A 21,483-nucleotide genomic window follows, 5' to 3' on the forward strand; every position below is an offset into this window, starting at 1 on the left:
CATGGTGCAGGCAAAGCTAAAAGTTCTACATCTTCATCAGAAGTCTGCTAGTAGAATACTCACTTGCAGGCACTAGAATGAGGGTCTTAAAGACCACACCCACAGTGCTATGCCTACTCCAATAGGGCCACACCTTCTAACAGTGCCACTCCCTGGGCCAGGTATATACAAACCATAACAGGCCCCAAGTGGGAGTGAGTCCGTGACAGATGACCCTCACAAGGGGCCACTCAGGGGGCCTGGCAAGGTCATTCCCAAGATGACCCCTGCCCAGTACCATAACTCATGAGCAGAGCATAGAACTCCTGAGATCACTGCTGAGATGACCTCAAACACCAGAGATCCTGGGCACCACTAAAGGAGTAAGCAGTGGTGGAAAGACGGAAGAGAAAAAGAAACAGACGGATGCCTCACCACCTACAGCAGGCAGGAGAGCTGGCTCCAGGCCCCTCAACTGCTGCAGCACTCAGAAAAGCAGGCCCTGCGCCTCCCTGAGCAGCACAATCCCTGACCCTGGATGTAAGGGCTGTAGGTGAGCCAGGAGGTCGTGAGTGTGGGAGAGTCAGCCCTGCCTCTTGTCTGTTGTGTAGTGGCAAAGAAGAGATCTCCTCCCCTCCCTTTTGCCCTCACCACCAACAGAGAGGGTGAGAGCTGGCTCCAATGGGGTCATGAAAGTAGGAGAGCTGGTCCTGCCCCTCGCCTGCTGTAGCACTTGGGAGAACAGGACCTGCAACTCATCTGGGCAACACAGTAGAGCTGACCCTGGATGTGGGAGTTGCTGGTGAGCTTGCCCCAAGAGCATAAGTCCAGGAGAGCTGGCCCTGCCTCTCTTCAGCTGAGCAGTGGTGTGGATGAGAGAGACACCCTCCTCACCTCCCTCATCCCTTGACATCTATGGCAGGCAGGAAAACTGGCTATGCCTCCTCACTCAGAACAGGCCCTATACCTCAACTGGGTAGCATGACAGAGCTGACCCTGGTTGCAGAGGTTGCTGGTGAGCTGGTCTGAGGGTGTGAGAGCAGAAAGGCGACTGGCTGACCAGTTCAGATACCTCTCAGGCCCAATTCCAGGTTTTTGAATTGGCCAACCCCATCATCTACCCCATCAGTGGACTGCTGGAGTGCATGAAGGGGCTGGTCCTAAGATCCAAAACTAGAGGACCTCCACGACACAGGCCAAAAACCGGATATTTGAGAGGAGACCTAGTGAGGTTCCAGTATTCATAAGAGTAGCAGAAGCCATAGGCCTCGCATTGGACCAACAAGTCATGGCAGTGAGCAACTGAAAGCAAATTAGTGTAGACAAAATGGTAGACTGGGACACACCATGATGTGTCCACAACGAAATTTTTTTTCTCTGTTGTGGGGAAAGTTGCAAGGGTAGAGGGTGAGTACAAAGGTAGGGTGGGATTGGGATGCAACGATGTGAAACTCAAAAAGAACCAATAAAAAAAGTTAAAAAAAAAAAAAAAAAGAAAAAAGACGATCATCTCGATAAACATCAATATAAAAATTCTCAATAAAATACTTGCAAAATGAATCTAAGCTCATGCCAAGAACATTCATCATAACCAAGACTGTGACACTACACATAGCTGGTCCAACAAACATGACAAACATAAAACAGCAGACACTACCTATCACCTAGACTAAGACGGACAAAATCCAGTGTGGCTGCTTGACAAAAGCAGAGGAGCTACTTCACATAATGAAGGCTATGTACAACAGACATGAGCCAACACTCTAAATTCCCAAGTGATCAAAAACAAGGCAAGAGCATCCAATACCTTCATTCCCACTCCGCACAGTACTTGAAGTCTTAGCCAGAACAGTAAGACAGAAGGAGGAAATAAAGTGATAAAAGCAGTCAAAGTGTCCTTATTTGCACATGGCATGACTCTATACATGACAGACTACAGACTCCCAAAGCTTAAACCTGACAAACACTTTCAACAAGGTGACAGGCTAGAGAATTAACACAGAGACCTATCAATAGCAAACATACAGAGAAACGCCATTCGCAATAGCCACTTCATTAGTTACCGTTCTACTGTGCTGGTAAAACCAACCAATAAATCTATCTTTATACAACCTTTTCTACAAAAAAAAAAAAAAAAACCTTAAGACCAGATCCCAAAAGTATGTGCAAAGCCATGGAAATCACATAATACCAGATCTTCTAGCAACAACCCTCAACACTAGAAGTCTGAAGAAGAATATTCTCAACAGGGCTCTGGGAAGGAAGATTCTGAACCCAGAACGTCATTACCCAACTAAAAGTACTGCAATGAAAGTAATAAATGGGATAGAGAATTGGCCACTGACCATGGGAATGCTTTCAAAGCCTGCGGTGCCTTCCAAGTCGCGCCATCTCACTTCCTATTGCCTTTTGATCACTACTCGGCATAGCTGTTCCTTAACACTTAAGTACTTAAGTATTCCCACCTCAGGACCTTTGCATCTGCTTGTTCCTCAGCCTGGACATTTTTCCTTCAAACATGTACATGACTTTGTCCCTTTCCTTTTCTGGTTTCTTCTTCTCAGGACGTCAGGCCTTTTAGATCACTCAGTACAGAATAACATCCCACCAATGCTCTGTATCCATCTAACCTCTTTATCTTTTATTTTCAAACACCCAGATACTATACATGCTAAGTCTGTCCCTCTCTACAAGAAGAGAACTAGGTCAGCCTTATACACTGAAGCTGTATCATGCTTGCAATGTACCTGGTCAGAGCAGATGCTACCTGTGAGCTAACTCTTGGATCCAACAGTTCCTCCTATCCTCTGCAAACTGGTTTCTTTTCCAACTCACTGAAAAGCACTCCCATCTACCTTTGCTAGGCCCAAAACTGTGAAGTGAAAAATTCATTATCCCCTTTCCTCCCATATAACTCAGCTATCTACTAAGTCTCATTGGTTCTACTACTATACGTACTGGGTCTGTCTCCTTGCCCCACTGTGGCCACCATACTGATCCAACTTACCACTGACTCTGAGTCCTCAGGAGACCTTAAAGGTCTACTTTCTGTATATGTCTCTCCCCATCATCCCACACCACCTTCTCCTCTGCTTCCTGTGTGTCAATCAAAATAACCTCGTGTATATAGCATGCCTTTTCTGCTTTCCTCATTACTTCCACCAAACTGTTGGTCCATGGCTGCAGGGCTGCTTCCCCTCATCCTTGGGTTTCATCTACAATGTCTTTCTCTGAAATCTTGCCACCCCTCTGGACCAATTCAGTCTCAGAGCAGCTTGTTAACATGGCCTAAGTGAACCACCTTACTAGTCCTCACCAAGATAGGACAAGACTCTCTTTTCTCTTTAGAGGTAGAGCTTACTTTGTAACCATGGCTGCTCTGGCCTGGAACTTTATATGTAGACCGGGCTGGTCTCCAACTTACAGAGATCTGCCTGCATCTGCCTCTCAAGTACTGAAATCAAAGGCATGTGCTATTATGTCTAGTATGATCCTTCACTCTTACTACCACACCAAGAGTGCTGGTAAGCCACTTCCTTCAGCACAGGTGTGATTAGTGCCTACTGAACCCCTGCCAGCTGTGCGTGCCAGTATCCCACTGACACCACGGGTCAGGTAGACAGTTGGATGCCTCATGACAAGAACAGTTAAAGTATTCTTTGAGACAGGCAGAGACATGCATCAAACCTTCATGATTTTGATACAATTCTCATGGCAAGAATGAAAAAAGCACCTACCACTACTGTTGACTCCCACTGACTTCCTGTGGAGCAGTGAACTGGACCCAGCAAGTCCTGGCATATTTCCCGGAGGCGGTATTCAAACCCTATTCAAAGAAAAACAAAACAGGAGCACATTATTAAGGGAATTGAAAATCAAGAAAATGCCAAGTTGTATACACATTCAAGCTAAATGAACAAATATTTTATCGCCTACTATGGGCAAAACATGTCTATTTCTCTCTATTTGAGGCCTATAGAGCCAAGAGTAGTTTCTCACTCATTCATCAGCCTCCAGACAATAGACAACACCCTCCCTGTCTGCTGGGCATATGGAAATAAGATGCAGTTCCATGGGAAACTGGTGGAAGGAGTGGGTTGACAGACCCTGTTTGAGAGAAAAGACTGCAGCTGTTGTGACAAGATCAGAAGTAGCAGGGCAACTTCAAAAGGAAGCTAACTACAGAATGACAACTGAATATGGCAAGATCAAGGGACGCAGGTACCACAGTATGGGTGGTGCTACCAGAAAAACTAACATCACGGGGGCTAGAAAAAATGAAAAGGATGAAGCTAGAATCTGAGGACTCTGAGTAGTAAGCAGTGTCTCCTGTGGTTTAACACACATTCCTCCTCTCACAGATGACAAAACAAGGAGAAAAGACTGGACACCGATGTACTGCCCAGGGACAATGAATAGACACATGGAAGAGAAGAGTCCAGATGATGCCTCTGCGGTACATAAGGGAGAGTTCCGCTCAACACTCAGGAAGGGGCAAAGCATTTCTGAAGAAGAGGGTTCTCGATCTAAGACATGACTGCATACCCCAGGCTCCTGTTTAGGAAGGCCACACAAAGAGTCAAAGGGCAAAACGAGAAAAGTCTACTGTGATTACAGGGCTTTACTACCATGCCCCTTTACACAGAGTCAGAGAGAAGCATGAGAGACTAGCTCTGCAAGCCACCTTGTAGACACGTGGTGCACTTTTCTATCTTTTACATACTGAGGTTTGTTTCCCTTAAATCATATCAAAATGGGGAAGGTGATAAAGGACAAAGCAAAGGACAGGCAAGGCTGTGGAGAAGCTCTGGGAGCAAAGCTGGGGCTGTGTGGGTCACGGAGAGTTGGAGGGGCCAGTCCTGTCACACACTGGGAACCAGGCTCAGGGGTAGTAGGAAAGCCTCGTAAACAGAATGAGAACTTCCCCACAAGGACTGAGAGGTGCCAGATGTCACTGCACAGCCCTCTTCCAGAACTTCCCTCTTCCTCCCTGTCGGGGGAGCTACTAAGAGCACAGGTACTCTGAGAGACCTGATGGAGTAGGGGTGGACTGGAGGACCCGGGGAGGCAGTGGAGAGCATGCATCATCTTCTAGCGAAAGGGGCTCAGAGAAGAGAGAAAAATATTGTCAACAGACACCCCTCTTTGAGCAACCTCACCTTCGTTCACGAGGTACCGAGCGTAGAGGAGGAGCCAGTGGCGATACTCGTGGCTTGACTGCAGAGTGAGTGCCGCAGCAACCTGGCTCTCTAGGTAGGCCAGGGTGCTCTCCTGCTGCACCACGTGAGGCACAGAGAAGAGCCGGGCAGCTTGCCTTCCAGAGCTGCAGAGACCAGCAAGGCAGGCACAGTAAGACAGGGTATACTACACTGGTGTGGAGGAACTGCTCCCGTGTGCCCCAGTGTACCCAGACAGGAGATGGAAGGGTGGAGGGCAAGTAAGTTGTCCAAGGCCTCCCAACCACCAGTTGATTAATCTACTATCAACCTCTGTATTCTTCATCAAAAGGCGGGCTGCATGGTAGCATCCATGCTCAGTACCTGCCATCTGGGGTCCTGAAATGACAGCCTTAACCACTCCCAAACCCTGTGCCACATGAGTTATCTATATGACCCTTAGGGCCCTCGCTGACTGTCACCTGGGCCTTTGAAATGATGGGGCCAGGGTTCTAGCTGTCCCTAAAACACACTTGATGAAGATCAAAACTGACAACCCCTCTACACTGAGCAGCGGTTAGGACACAGGAAACAAGCAGGGACCAGACCCAGGCCCTAGTATGGCACTGTTGACAGTGCCAAGAGTCTCAGCTCACGTACTTGGAGGTACGGCCTTGAATTATGGCTAATGGTCCTGAACACAGCATGGCATCCTGGGATGGCAGGCTGTTCCTGAAGTCTGCACACTGGGCCAGTGAATCTTGCTTGTCAGAAACCAGGTTCCTGAGAAAGCAAAGAAAGAAGCAGATGTCAGGAAAACCAGAAGACAAAAGGTCAGGAGAGCAAACCCTGCCTACCACACTGCAGCAGAAACTGCAGCGGAAACTGAGAGCTACTGTCCTCCAGGACAGGTGCCCATTACGGGCAGGCCTTTTAGTCACAGTCTGATAAATAAGAGGAGTGTCACTCAGCATTTTAGCTACATCGTCTTGGCTCTTAATGTCCAAGTGACCCCAGTATGAAATAGATTCTGAATGGCTGGCTCATAATGCTGGGGTTGCCCACGGCCCTATGTAGTCTGACGATACTCCACTTGCTGGCCAACACTAGGCCTCCAATTTTCCTGGTTCAGCCGTTCTCCCACCATTTCGGGACCCTCTACATAAGTGTTAAGAACATCTTCTCCATAAGAGAGAGGGTGCCTTTGTGTCCAGAACAAAAGACTGATGTCGTTTCCTTTCTGAGTCTCTGAAAGGTCACCCTTGCGATCCTCTGTCTCAACTTCCTGAGTAAGTGCTATTGTTACAGGCATGTACCTCCATGCCTGCCTCACCATAATCACACACTAATATAGAATTATTTGCAAATTGAGAAAAAGGGAGCAGAAATTTTTGGGGTTTTTTTACTGAAAAATAAATCTCAGTCCTGAATATGAATACGGCTGGCGGCAGACCAAGGAGGCAGACTTATGGCTGGTGGCAGACCGAGGAGGCAGACTTATGGCTGGTGGCAGACCGAGGAGGCAGCAGCTTCGGTTCTGAAGGAGTGGCTGGCACACAGCTCCTACACTGCATGCATATATCTGGGTTAGACTCTCTAGTGTGGCCAGGAAGATGACTCAAATGGATAAGACGCTCACTGCATAAGCGTGAGGACTGACGTTTAGATCTCTAGCGCCCATGTGAAAGCCAGGTAGGTATGACAACCTGCTCATAATCCCAGTGCCAAGAGCAGACACAGAGGATGGGGCAGGGAGGGGACTAGCTAGACTAGCCAAATCAGTGAGTTCCAGGTCCAGCGATCATCCCTGTCTTGGTAATAAGAGAGAGCAATAGAGGAAGACACCAGACATATACCTATACACATATCCACCCACACACATGCAAATATACAAATACATACACATACACACACCACGCACATTTTTAAAAAAATATAATGTCTACAGAAGTTTTACAAATACAAGAAGTGGCTCCAAATTCCAAACTGGTCAAAGGAAACACAGAACTCCCATCAGCAGCTTGATTTTCTCGGTGAGTCAGAAAGACCATTTTGGTTCAGTTGGGCCCACAGAATGGACTACTGACAAGGCTACCATGTTGGTGGTGATTAAGGAAGCCAGTCTATCAAGAACCACAAACATTTCAGTAACTGTTCTGATAAAACCGGCTCCAGGAAGTAAGATAGAGGCCAGTGCCCTTACCCACAGACTTTGAAGGGAAGGAAGCCCATTCACAAAACCCTACAGGGATGGCAGTGCACAACCAGGGGTTGGTGAGAGTTCAAAAGAAGCAAGGCCAAGCAGGAATGACCACCCTACCCTGGTAAAGAAACACTCCCAGGGAACAGGACCTTCTTACCATGTAGACAGGGATGGATTAAAACAGTAGGCTTTCCCATCTGACAAATTCATCACTGGGATTCCATGCTGTGTTAGCAAGATCTGTGACACCGTCATATCACTTCCTGGAGGACACCACGGGAATAAGTTCTAGTCAGTAACCATGAATGAATGTTCACTAACGGGGAAATCTAAGCCTGGCTCACACAGTCCCAGTACTAAGCCTCTGGACTACTTATACGTAATCTGTAGAGTGCTGCTTGTGCTTCAGCCAAGCCGTTCTGATAACCACCAGGATCTCTGTTACGCATTTTCATCCGCCCTGAAAGTCTGTCTCCCGCTATGGAACAGCTCTAGCTCACTCTAAGCTGAGCCCTACGCCTGGTTCTTTATTTGGGCTAAGGGGCCAGGAACCACGCTGTACCAGACCAGGGGCTCTGCCCCGGGGAGAGAGGGCAACAGAGAGTGGGCTGTCTTTCCCTGCCCACCATGGGTTACCTGACAAGATGGAGTGTAGAGACTCTTCTTTCACCACCACCACCTGTCGGTGAACATCCCTAAGGAGACAGGGAACGGCTTATCGACACCCACCTCGAAGGCATGGGAATATCTTCACTACCCAACATCCTGGTCCCTGCCTATTTCCCCACCCTATTTTGCTCAAATCTACAGAAGAAAATCCAGGCAGCAGATCCACCAAGCCACTCCCAACACCCATACCCACCCTGAGAAAAACAGGAGTGTAGCCACCCTCTACTAAAGGACATCTCATTACCAGGGAACAATGCTAACTGCTCTTGGGCCCACCCAACCCCTACATAGCCCGGAGGCCCCAGCCTGTGCCTGCCTCTCACCAGACAGACAGTGTGGCTGCAGCGGTGAGTGCCATGACGTAGGGGCCCGTGCAGTGCAAAGTAGAAATTGGAGATGGAAGGAGGATGGGGGGAAGGAGACGGCGACCACAGGTAGAGAACACCGACAGCATCCTCTTTTCACAGGCAACACATACCACATCACTGCAAGGGAAGAGGAGGGAAGGCGTCACAGGGGCCAGGTGAATGATGCAGAGCCTGCTTTCCTCCAGGGCCTTGAGGGGCCTCCCTCATACATTTGCACTGAGCAGGTGCTGTTACTGGGATGGCAAGGAAAGGACTATGCAAGCACCAGGGCAGGGGGACAACAAGGCAGAAAGCCTGCTTGAGCACTTACAAATGGACTTCTGTTTTCCCCAGGTAACCCAAAGTCCTGTTCACACTGATACTGACCAAGGGGTGCAGGTACTTCACAGAGCTACTCACCACGATGGTCACCCAAAACATGTGCCTAACTCATCAGATAAGACCAGGGTGCCCAGGTGACAGGCTCCTGGCTACAACAGTCAGGAAAGTGCAGACAGGACTTCAGGGAGCAGGCTGGGGGCTGGGAGGAGAGTAGGGCACTAGCACCAGCTGCTACAGGATCACCAGCTGAGCACTCCAGGCTGTCAGGGCCAGGACAGGAGAGGTGCCACTCCACGAGCAAGGAGTGCTTCACAAGAGCACCCCTGATCGAGACGTGGTCCTCAAGGAAGCCTACAACCAGCAGCCAGGCCATGAGCATGAGTTCCTAACACCCTAGCAAGACATATGGAGCCCTAGTGAATCAGGGGCTTAGTCTGCTTTGTATAATCAGCCCGTCTCACCCAGGACGTTGGATGAAAATCCAGGGTCAGGGAAAGCACCAGGGCAATTTCCCCTGCTGGAGAGCACTCCCAACTCTTCCACTCTAAGGACAGAGTGCAAGGAAGACACTTGTGTTTCTAAATGTCTATTTCAAACACGAACAGAGGAAAACTTTGAACAGGACCTAGTCTCAGGGAGGTGCTCTCTGATTTAACTGTGGTCTGTCTAATCATCTCTCATGGTCTGGGCCTTTCTTTAGCCAGTTCCCAGTAATGAAGCTGTGACATGGGCTGCAACACTGGACAGGGACCTTTGTAGGGTTGGCCTGTATAGGAGAGGCTCCCATTCCTGAAGCTATATTGCTACAGGAAAGTCTGTGCTGACATCCTTGGACTCCTGCTGGAACATGCCACTTGCCTTAGGACCAGAGACATATAATTGGTATCAACAACAACACCAAATGCACAGGAAACGAGGACTTAAAACTCAGTGATCTGTGCCAGGGGGGAAATCTCAAGGAGAAACAGAACTGTGGGATCTTTCAGGACCTAATACTATAAACTCACTTGGGTCCAAGGGAATCTGAAGATCTACCAAGCCAGTTAGGTAAGAGGCATTGACACATGACCTCAAGGCAGGCAACCAAAGATCTAACCAAATTGTTTTCTGAGAGATCACTGCTGCAAAGCCCTATCTGCTACACGGATGGCCATAAGACATGGTAAGGTGGAACACAGCCACATCATCAAAGAAGCTTCTTCCCTGCTACTGGGTCCCGTTCAAAGTTTTCCTCTGTTCATACTTTGAAAATAGACAGTTGTAAACAAGAGACTGCTGGGTACCTTAAGAGGAAGTACTGGTTATCTTTTTCAAGTAAGCCAAGAAGGATGAGACCCTTGCACTGCTATAAGAAGGCCCCGGGTGATTGCACTGAACGAAGACAAGCCCCACCCACAATCCCACCTCCCTAGTCAGCAGGGCTAAGGCTTGCAGCACCATCAGTCCATCCTACCCAGCACGGTAGATGAAAGTCCAGGGTCCAGGGAAAGGACCTGCCCAGGCCAGGGAGAGGCAGGCAGACCTCAGGCAGGGGTCTTGCTAGACTGGGTAACCCCAAGCTCAAAGCCTACCTGCAACAGTATAAGGCAAGGACACTAACAGAGTAGGGACTGAGATGGTGAATCAACATTCTAAAGGCCCCAGGAACTGTTCCCCTCTCACAGGTTATACTCCATAACTGAGCTGGTGCCGTCCACCATGGCTTACCAGCTGCCGGCAGCAGTGAGGACACGGCTGCTGAGCACTGTCTCCCACTCCTTCCCTTCACGGTTGCACTTCAGGCGACTCAGTCTTATCCCCCCAACAGTGGTCACTTCATTCTCCACCTCAATGTACATGGAGGGGTCAGAGCTCACCTGGATGGAGGAAAGCAACACATGACTTCAGGTAGCAATGGGTCTGTTCATGTGGCAGTTCCTGGAGATGTGGGACATTCAGGGACTGTATGACAACCTGGGCTCTGAGGCAGGGCAAAGACAACAAAGAAGCAGACTAGCTGACCAGCCACCAGAGAAGAGTGACAGGGCCTGGGGGGGTGTCATCTCACAGAGGTATAACTTGCCCAAGACTACAGCCATGGTCTTGGAAATAAGCCTCAGATTGAAGGATCACCAAAGGCTGCAATGTCTGCTAAGAGAGGAGCCTATAAAAACCCAAGGTGCTCTCCACATTAACAAGCTTCCCTGTGTAATACTGTGGCACTGCATAGCCCATATTACCATGGTCTAGTTCAATGCCTGGCATGAGATGGATTCAGCCTTGTACAGACCTACAGATCTGATCTGTAGACGCTGGGTTCTGTATGGACACCAGGCAGAAAAGCTGGCCAATTACATGAGTGTAAGTAGGTTAACTGGAGTAGAGGCTGCTTAAAAGCAAGGAGCTACATTCTCCATGACACCAGAAACCAAGATGGCTCCACGTGGTACTGAGAGCTGAAGACACCTGAGGAAGAGCTAATAGAACTTGAGAGTTTTGAGACACTGCCTGCTGAAAATACCCAACACACACACACACAAAGAATGAGCACGTGCACACGCACGCACAGGCACAGACATACATGAGCAAATCATGTGTGTGCTGTCCCTGCGTAACCCTTGTGCAGCATGACCCACACATACTACGGCTGGAAGATATGGTGCCTGTTCTCAAGCACCGCAACACCACCCCATGTGGCCAGGGAAAAATGACACAAATACAGAGTCCAACGAGGTTGTCTAAGGAGGCGTACAGTGAAATAATAGATGAGTAAAATGCCCCTATAATGGGAGAGGCATGGACACATATGCTGGGCCAAAGAATGAGGGGCATTTGCATATAAAGGATTATTTAGTCTAACACTGTTTGAATAATTTCATGGTTAAAAGACTCTACTCTTGGGACTACAGAGATGGCTCAGTGGTTTAAAGCATGTGTTGCCCGTGCAGAGGACCTGACTCAACTCCCAGCACCCACATGGCAGCTCACAACCATCTGTAACTCCAATTCCAGAGGAACTGATGCCGTCTTCTGACCTCGGGGAAACAAGCATGCATGTGGTATACATACATAGGTATGGGCAAAATATTTATACTCGTAAAATGAAAAGAAAATAAAACTAAAAAGAAACATTAGAAAGAATCTCTTATTATAAGCCAGGTCTTGAGAGGCAGCTAAGAACAGCGAGGCTACGGCAGAACACAGACATATGTGCCATGGGTACCCATCCTGACGCTGTCAAGGGGAGTGGAAGACTTGCGAGAGGACACAGGTCAGGTCTTGAAAGAGTTGGTATCCAGACTGGACGGTAAGGGCAGCCCTAGCAGTTGAGACTTAAAAGTAAAATTAAAGAGAGGAAGAGACATGACCCCAGTCAGCTAGTATCCCTCCAGAAGAAGATGGAGTCCCCAAGGTGAGACTATATTAGGGGAAAAGGAATGTGAGAAAGTGGTAGGGGTCCCAGTCCTCACCTGGAGGGTGAATGCTCTCTGCGGGCCTGGAATTGGCAGCTTCAGTGCAAGTGCTGGTGCAGACAGACACATGGCCTCCTTCTCTGCAGACAGGGCAGCTGGAGACTAAAAGAGCCAGAAATACCCTGAGCTCCACCTAAACACTACATGGGTAAGTAAGTTACCCAGAGGTAAGGACCTAAGGTGAGGCTGGGCCTGTTCCCAAGGCATGTCCGCCTGCTCTGGAAGGCAGAAAGCACAAGGGAATGCTACAAGGATCCCCACCTGACAGATGAGGGGGCTGACATCAGGGGACCAGTTGTGGTGTAGCTATTTCCTCTGAGTGCCATCTCGCCATCATGGAGCAGAGACTGCTGTGGTGACCTACAGAATATGTTGGCCCCACGTCATGGCAACGAAATAAGCAAAACAATACAGTGATAGCTGGGTCTACAGTACCAAAAATGGGGCTATTAACCTTCCCTCAATGGAGCTGGGGAGGGAGGGTACTAGACTCTCACCTGACATCCCAGACAACATTCCCTCCCACCACCAGGCTGCGAGGTCTTCAGGAGTGGGTCAGGTCAGAGCACTAAGTCTGCCAGGGCGGCACTTTCCACTGCAGTGCTTCTGAATGTGTGCACTGTCTGCTCATGCTCCTTCAGTAGTCCCAGCGGGACGTATATGGAGTCATGTCTTTGAGCTTTGGTGCCCTGTATGAAGTACATGGGCACTTCTTTTCTGTCTCCCAGAAAGTCTTAACAGGCCTACTCCACGTTTCTGTGAGCGGCAGACAGGTCTGAAAGAACACAGCCTACATGGTACAGTGAATGGTGTGTCTAAGCTCTCACCCTAGTAAGACACCTCCCACACACAGGGGCCTCCCAGGGAGTCCGGATGGGGCAGGCAAGGCAGCCCACAGTCCTCACCTGGACGGACAGAGACACGGGCAGAAGACGGGAGTCCTTCCTAGGGCGGCCTTTCTTCTTCTTCTCCACCGTCTCCACCTCAAGCTCAAGTTTGCGCTTGGACAGTGAGGAGGGCTTGGCCAGGTGGACCTTCTCATCGCTGTCACTACTACTGTCCAGCTCCCGGGACCTCAGCTCCCTGACGAGGTTCTGCTCTTTCAACCTGAAATCAAAGACATCTGTAATTCTGTCTACAAAGCCATTCACTCTATGATTTCTCCCTCCCCACCCCCCTCTCTCTCGATTTTTATTTGTTTCATGTGTGTGGGTAGTATTTTGCTTACATGTGTATCTAAGTGTCATGTGTGTGCCTGGTGCCCTCCAGGCCAGACTCGCTGGAACTGGAATTACAGACAGTTGTAAGAAGCCATCCTGTGGGTACTGGGAATTGAACATGGGTCCTATGTAATAACTACAAGAACTCTTAACCCCAAGCCATCTCTCTAAACCCTGTATGTGTTTTTAACAAAATCACTCTTCTCAAGATTTTCTAAACAGTGTAAAGAAAGAGCTTCTGGTTTCTACTCTAACAATGAGCTTGAGATGCTAAATAACAATAGCTGAAAACTGGAAAGCAGGAACTCTTTCTGGACCCATCAAAAGGTGACAGTGCCAGCTACTTGCTAGACCCTGAGTGTGGGCAAGCTTCAGGGAAAACTGCTGGAGCTATTGACATGAGGGTCCCCACACATCGTTTTGACATCCAAGGACCCTACTAGGTTTTAGTCAAAGATGGAGAAAATTCCATGGCTTAGGGAAAAGCAATCAGTTTGAAACATAACCCTTCCATTCTCTAAAGCCCTCAGGAAAACTAAAATCAAGGACTAGACAAGGCTGCCCAGTCTCTCCCTACTTATTCAATATAGTACTTGAAGTTCCAGCTAGAACAACTGGACAACAAAAGGAGATCAAAGGGATACAAATTGGAAAGGAAGAAGTCAAAGGGTCACTATTGATGGATACGACAGTATTTTTAAGTGACCCCAAAAATTCTACCAGAGAACTCCTACACGTAATAGATAACTTAAACAAAGTGGCTAGATATAAAATTAACTCAAATAAATTAGTATCCTTCCTCTACTCAAAGGATAAACAGGCTGAGAAAGAAATTAGAGAAACGACAATAATCACAAATAATATAAAGTATCTTGGTGTGACTCTAACCAAGCAAGTGAAAGATCTTTATGACAAGAACTTCAAGTCTCTCAAGAAAGAAATTGAAGAAGACCCCAGAAAATGGAGAGATCTCCCATGCTCATGTGTTGATAGGATAAACATGTAAAAATGGCCATCTTACCAAAACCAATCTACAGATTCAATGCAATCCCCACCAAAAGTCCAACTCAATTCTACACAGAGATAGACCAATTCTCAACTTCGTATGGAAAATCAAAAAACCCAGGACAGCTAAAACAATTCTCAACAATAAGAGAACTTCTGGGGGAAATTAGCATCCCTGACCTCATATTACAGAGCAATTATGATTAAAAACTGCATGGTATTAGTACAGAGACAGGCAGATAGATAATGGAATAGGATTGAAGACCCAGAAATAAACCCACACACCTATGGTCACTTGACCTTTGACAAAGAAGCCAAAACCATACAGTGGAAAAAAGAAAGCATCTTCAACAAATGGTGCTGGTCTAACTGGTGGTCAGCATGTAGAAGAATGCAGACTGATCCATTTTTATCTCCTTGTACAAAGCTCAAATCCAAGTAGATCAAGGACCTCCACATAAAACTAGATACACTGACTCTAATAGAAGAAAAAGTGGAAAAGAGCCTCAAACACATGGGCACAGGGGAAAATTTCCTGAACAGAACACAAATGGCTCAGGCTCTAATAAGATCAACAATTGACAATAGAACCTCATAAAGTTGCAAAGCTTCTATAAGGCAAAGGACACTGTCATCAGGACAAAATGGCAACCTACAGATTAGGAAAGATCTTTACTAATCCTACATCCGATGGAGGGCTAATATCCAAAACATGCAAAGATCTCAAGAAACTCCAGAAATCCAAATAGCCCTATTGAAAAATGGGCTACAGAGCCAAACAAAAGAATTCTCAACTGAGGAATCTCCAATGGCCAAGAAGCACCTAAAGAAATGGTCAACATCCTTAGTCATCAGGGAAATGCAAATCAAAACAACTCTGAAATTCCACCTCTCACCAGTCAGAACGGCTAAGATCAAAAAAAACTCAGGCAACAGCAGATGCTGTCAAGGATATGGAGAAAGAGGAACACTCCTTCACTGCTGGTGGAATTGCAAACTGGTACAACCAGTTTCAAATCAATCTGACAGTTCCTCAAAAAAATGGAAATAGTTCTACCTGACGATCCAGCTATACCACTCCTGGGCATACACCTAAAAGATGCTCCAACATATAACAAGGACATATGATCCACTATGTTCATAGAAGTTTTATTTATAATAGCCAGAAGCTGGGAACAACCCAGATGTCCTTCAACAGAAGAACGGATACAGAAAATGTGATGCATTTACATAATGGAATACTACTCAGCTATTAAAAATGATGACTTGATGAACTTTGTAGGCAAATGGACGGAACTAGACAATATCATCCTGAGTGAGGTAACCCAGACCCATAATGACATACATGGTATGTACTCATTGATAAGTGGATATTAGCCCAAAAGCTCAGAATACACATGATACAACTCACAGACCATATGAAGCTTAACAAGAAGGAAGGTCCAAGTATGGTTGCTTCAATCCCACTTAGAAGGGGAACAAAATAATTACAGGACACAGAGAGAGGGAAGGACGTGCATGGGTGGGTGGGGAAAGAGGCAGGATCAGGTATGGAGGAGACAGGAGAACCAGGAGAATCAATAGAAATGCGCAGCAGTGTGGAGTGGGGCATGAGGAAACCACTGGAGAGCTCTAGACACTGGAGAGCTCTAGGGATGTAGGAGGCTCCCAGGGCCCAACAGGGATAACATTAGCTGAAATACCCAGCAGAGGGGAGATAGAACCTGAAGAGACCTCCTCCAGTAGATAGATGTGGCACTCAGCTGAGCGATGGGACCACCCACCCATCTCAAAATTTTCAACACAGAATTGCTCCTGTCTAAAGGAAATACAGGGACCCCAAAAAAAAAAAAAAATGGGGCAGAGACTGAAAGAAAGGCCATCCAGAGACTGCCCCACCTTGGCATCCATCCCATGGGTAGACACCAACCAAATCCCAACGCTATTACTGATGCCAAGTGTGCTTGCAGAGAGGAGCCTGGCTGTTCTCTGAGAGGCTCTAGCATCACGTGACTAAGACAGATTCAGATACTTACAGCCAACCTTTGGACTGAGCCCAGGAACCCCAATGGAAGAGTTAGGGTAAGGACTTTAGGAGCTGAAGGGGATTGCAACCCCATAGGAAGAACAACACTATCAAGTAAAAGGACCCCTCAGAGCTCCCAGAAACAACTAAGCAACCAACCAAAGAGTGTGCATGGGTTGGGCTGTGGCCCTTGCTACATATGTAGCAGAGGACTGCCTCATCTGGTTTCAGTGGCAGGGAATACAATTGGTCCTGTGGAGGCTTGATGCCCCAGCGAAAGGGGATGCTAGAGGGGATGGGTGGGCATGAGTGGGTGGGTGGGGGAACCACCATCTTAGAGATAAATGGGAGGGAGATGGGGAGGAGGTTTAGTGGACAGGGTTCTGAGAAGGGGGCCAACATTTGAGATGTAAATAAATGAAATAATTAATTTTTTTTATTAACTTGAATATTTCTTATATACATTTCGAGTGTTATTCCCTTTCCCGGTTTCCGGACAAACATCCCCCTCCCTCCTCCCCTTCTTTATGGGTGTTCCCCTCCCCATCCTCCCCCCATTGCCGCCCTCCCCAACAATCACGTTCACTGGGGGTTCAGTCTTAGCAGGACCCAGGGCTTCCCCTTCCACTGGTGCTATTACTAGGATATTCATTGCTACCTATGAGGTCAGAGTCCAGGGTCAGTCCATGTATAGTCTTTAGGTAGTGGCTTAGTCCCTGGAAGCTCTGGTTGCTTGGCATGAAATAATTAATTTTTTAAAAAGCAGGATCAGATCTGGATATTATAGAAGTTCTGAAACTATCAGATTAGTTTTACAGCCATTAGTTAAAGTGATAATATAGTAATGGCAACAATTATAACAACTGAGAATAATAATAGCAAAAAACTTTCCAAAACCAAGGAAAGAAAGCCAACTGTAGATCCGGGCTGTTTAGAGAACACTCAATAACAAATATCCATGCCTAGACATAATATATTCAAACCAAAAAAAAAAAAAAAAATGGGCAGGGTGCAGAGCTATCTTTGAAGTGACTGCTTTCTACCCGCCATACTGTGAACTACTCTTTGTGAAAACGCTTTTTCCTATCAAAGGTAGCTAACCCATCCAGGGTCAATATTCCATAAACCTCCCCAACATATGATTTGCCCCTTTGCCCAAATCCTAGTCTCTTCCATAGCCGTGCCCTTCATGCATCTGCAATTGCATTAGACTGTGAGGTCAAGTTCCTTCTCAGCAATAATGAGACCCAGGAACCACCTATCTTAGAAAATAAAAACTAAGTGAAGTTCCTACCTGTGAACTTGCTTGGCCTACTTGGGTTGAATGGCATATTAGGTCTCAAACCCAGGACAAATGGCTGAATGCCCAGTAACAATCAAAGTGGACATGGCTACCAGCTTCTCCCAGCATCCCTCAGTCCCTTCTTGTTACAGGTCCTCCTGGTTGCCACCTGCCCCCTGCCCTAAACTGTTCCTTGCCAGATATTGGGCTGGGCTTCCCTCCCTGCAGCTGCCCTTCTCTATTATAATCTAACCATATTGGTTACCTGCCAGTCTTACCTTTAGCCCTCTTGGCTGCTGTCTAGTCCCTTTCTCTCCCTCCTCCCTTCCCATCTCCCACCTTTCCCCACATGGCTCAGGATCATGTCCACTCTAGACTCTCCTAAATGTTTATACCTCTAGTCATGCTTTTAGCTTCTCCCCGACACCTAGAAACAGCTGTGTCCTTTCCCTTTGATTTTTTTCATTCATCTCGTGTCAAAACCCACCCAGGGACAAACTGCTAGATGAGGTTCCCATTAACATGATATCCTCTTTTCAAGAAGAAATTGTCATGCCAAATTACTTTTGTTTTGTTCTTGTTGGTACACCAGAATAATTTTTTTCCAGCTCCTTCCAGGCTACTCTAGCACAGTTCAGTGAGAACTCTGCAACTGTGAGCCCAAATAAATCTTTTTTTCTCTCTTAAAAAGCAACCCCTACCAAAAACTCATCTCACCTACAAGAGCAAAAGACATTACCCTTCCTACTGAACTTCTTGGGTGAATGGAAATACTTCAAGTATGGAACAAACCTGGAAAATAAAGTAACATTCCACCTAAAACAAACAATATATAATCTAGGAATCCATAGAGCCATGCATGGTGGTACTTATCTGTGATGCCAATCTTTGAGATGTTGAGGCAAGAGGACAGGGAGTTGTAGGCCAGCAAGACCCCATTCCACAAGACAAAAAAGAAAGTAAATATTTTCTGAGATAAACACAAGAGAGCTGAAGAGATCAACTGGTAAAATGTACTATGCAAGCAAGAAAACCTGGGTTCCCTGGGGAGACAGCTCACAAGGTAAGAGTGCTTTCTCTGTAAGCACAAGACTGAAATCCTCAGAACCCACATCAGATGCCCAGCACTAGGATGGAGGATGGGAGTTGAAAACTGATGGATCCTGAGAGCTCTCTGGTCAGTCAGCCTATCCAAAACAGTGTAAAAGAAGGTTCTTCAGGATTCCAATGGAGACTGAAGACAGGCTGGTCTCAAGAGTCCTCCAAGACTCCAGCACCAGACCTCCAACCTCAAGAAGGGAGCTACCAGATTCTTGACAAGAGACAGACATGATAACACACACATATATATCCACTCATTATATCAGTTCTGTTCCTTTAGAGAATTCTGAGTACAATAAGTAAAGGAATTTTTTTTATTTAATAACAAAAAGAGCAGTGGAAAGCCTCATCAACAGAAGGAATTATTAGGAATATGGCATGAGGATTTAAAGAGAAATGAATACTCATTTAGACAAACTAATAAAAATGACCAATGGAATATACAAGATGTTTGAACACTGTGAAAATGCCAAATTATAAGCATAGAATTCCATGCCAGAGGCATTAAAAAATATTTTCAATATACTCATAGCAGAAAATTCACCATACTTCAAAAGATACCTATACAGACACATGAGACACAGAGAACACCAAACAGACAAGAACAGAAAATAAAATCCCACACCACATTAAAACTGAAACACTAAGCACAAAGATCATGGAAAGGAGGAATGCTAAGTTACACATAAATGTAGGCGGGCTCACATTCATAACAAAGTATTGTAACAGAAATTTTACATGGCAGAAGGTCTTGGAAATATATTTTCCAGTTCTAAAAGAAAAGCATACCAAGCAAGATTACTATATCCAGATAAACTGTCACAACTAAGGGAGAAAGAAAAACTTTCCATGATAAAAACTTAAGGAATTTGTGAGCACTAACTAAGCCCTATAGTATCCTTCTACAGAGGATACAGGAAAAAAATTGTGCAAACTAAAGAAAATGTTAAATACATCCAAAAAGCTATAGAAAAACAATGAAGGAAGCTAAAGCAGTAAACAAGAAAAACAGAATGAGGAAAACATCAAATATTACAAAGTCAGCAAACTAACAAGAATTAGCACGTACTTTTTGATGATAACTGAATATTAAATAATGGTCTCAATTCCCCCAAAAGACACAAACAGACTGAAAAACAGGACCCACACACCTGTTGCCTCCAAGAAACACACTTCATCCTCACTACCTTGGAGTGAAAAGATAGAAAAAGTGATTCCAAAAACTGGAGCACAGCATAACTACTCTAACATCTGACAAAATAGACCTCAAATGAAAACTAGTCAGAAGTGATGAAGCAATTACTTCATATTGACTAGGGATACAAGCTATCAAGGATATTACAATTTTAAGCATGCACATACCAAATACAGGTGTAATCAATAACCTGAAAGCCCAGGTAAACTGAGACCCTCCTGACAGGAAAGCTAAGTTGTAGAAGTTTCAGGTAAGAAAATTCACACACCAAACCCACTGGTACCTACCATTTCAAGACTACAGCAGAAATGAACTGCAGATGCAATCTACCATGCCCAAAGCCTCCCGCTGCCCCGTTCTTTCTTCTTTCTTTCTTTTCTTTCTTTTTTTTTTTTTTTGTTTGTTTGTTTCTTAAAACAAATTTATGTAACTGAAGGGTCGTTCCTGGGTCTAGTAAATCAACTTTACAAAAGAGAAAGAAAAGGGGAGAGCAAACAAAACATCACAACCTGAACGAGAGAATCCAGAGTTCCCAATCAGCTTAGGAACTATCTCCCAGGACAGCCCTGCAGCCCAGTAATATGCTGTGCTCTAGAGCTAGGATCCTGTGAGGACAGCAGACTCCACAAGCAACAGAGTGACCACTCCCTCCCCCAAACCTTTGTGGTACAACACTGGTCTCACTTCTGGGCAAGCTTACAAACCTATACAAGGGTGGAATAATTTACATGGGTGCTAAGATTCAAGAGAATAGGGTGAAAAACAAAAAGAAAAGAGAAAAGGAAAGAAAGGAAAAGAAAAAAGAACAGAACAGAACAGAAAAGAGAAAACCAACCTCTTGGGAGAGGCAAGGGCATTTAAAGGAACAACAAAAATGCCAATAATATTCAGACCCCCCTTTTTAAAAAAGATTTTTTTTATGGCTTAAAATATTTCACTCTAAATGTCAATAGAAGAATGTCACTAATATCATGTGGACACCTTTGTAATGTAAATACATGTCCCCCTTATTCATTTTTTTTTATTACATATATTACTTTACTTACATTTCAAATGTTATTCCCCTTCCCGGTTTCCTGTCCATAAGCCCCCTGTCCCCTCCCACTCCCCCATACGGATATTGGCCCGATACATCCCCCTTATTGCCCCACCATATTCCCCTGCACTGGAGGTTCAACCTTGGCAGGACCAAGGGGTTCCGCTTTCAGTGGTGCCCCAACAAGGCTATTCTCTGCTCCATATGCAGTTGTAGTGCTGAGTCAGTCCATGTATAGCCTTTCGGTAGTGGTTTAGTCCCTGGAAACTCTGGTTGGTTGGCATTGTTGTTCTTAATAGGGTTGCAAGCTCCTTCAACTCTTTCGATCCTTCCTCTAATACCCCACAAAGGGTGTGCTGTTCTCAGTTCAGTGGTTTGCTGTTAGGATTGACCTCTGTATTGGACAAGCTCTGGATGTGTCTCTCAGGAGAGATCTATATCCGGTCCCTTTTTAGCTTCATCAATCGTAT

General features: G+C 46.1%; 1 protein-coding gene across 8 annotated transcripts in view; it reads right to left on the bottom strand.

Moving 5' to 3' along the window:
- Positions 1-21,483, bottom strand: part of Hira (histone cell cycle regulator) — a 108,735-nt gene that overhangs the window by 11,776 nt on the left and 75,476 nt on the right. For 7 of the 8 annotated variants that reach the window (NM_001135760.1, XM_063270679.1, XM_063270678.1 and 4 more), the window contains 9 exons: positions 13,054-13,255; positions 12,146-12,250; positions 10,404-10,552; positions 8,331-8,492; positions 7,975-8,033; positions 7,496-7,601; positions 5,796-5,918; positions 5,139-5,302; positions 3,717-3,805 (listed from right to left, as the gene is read on the bottom strand). In NM_001135760.1, coding sequence (NP_001129232.1) covers positions 3,717-3,805; positions 5,139-5,302; positions 5,796-5,918; positions 7,496-7,601; positions 7,975-8,033; positions 8,331-8,492; positions 10,404-10,552; positions 12,146-12,250; positions 13,054-13,255 — 1,159 coding nt within the window. Of the gene's footprint in view, positions 1-3,716; positions 3,806-5,138; positions 5,303-5,795; positions 5,919-7,495; positions 7,602-7,974; positions 8,034-8,330; positions 8,493-10,403; positions 10,553-12,145; positions 12,251-12,409; positions 12,509-13,053; positions 13,256-21,483 lie in introns of those variants that run through there. The other variant, XR_010055965.1, reaches the window with a different exon arrangement.

Source organism: Rattus norvegicus, chromosome 11 (genome assembly GCF_036323735.1).
Source record: "Rattus norvegicus strain BN/NHsdMcwi chromosome 11, GRCr8, whole genome shotgun sequence".
Taxonomy (NCBI): Eukaryota; Metazoa; Chordata; class Mammalia; order Rodentia; family Muridae; genus Rattus; species Rattus norvegicus.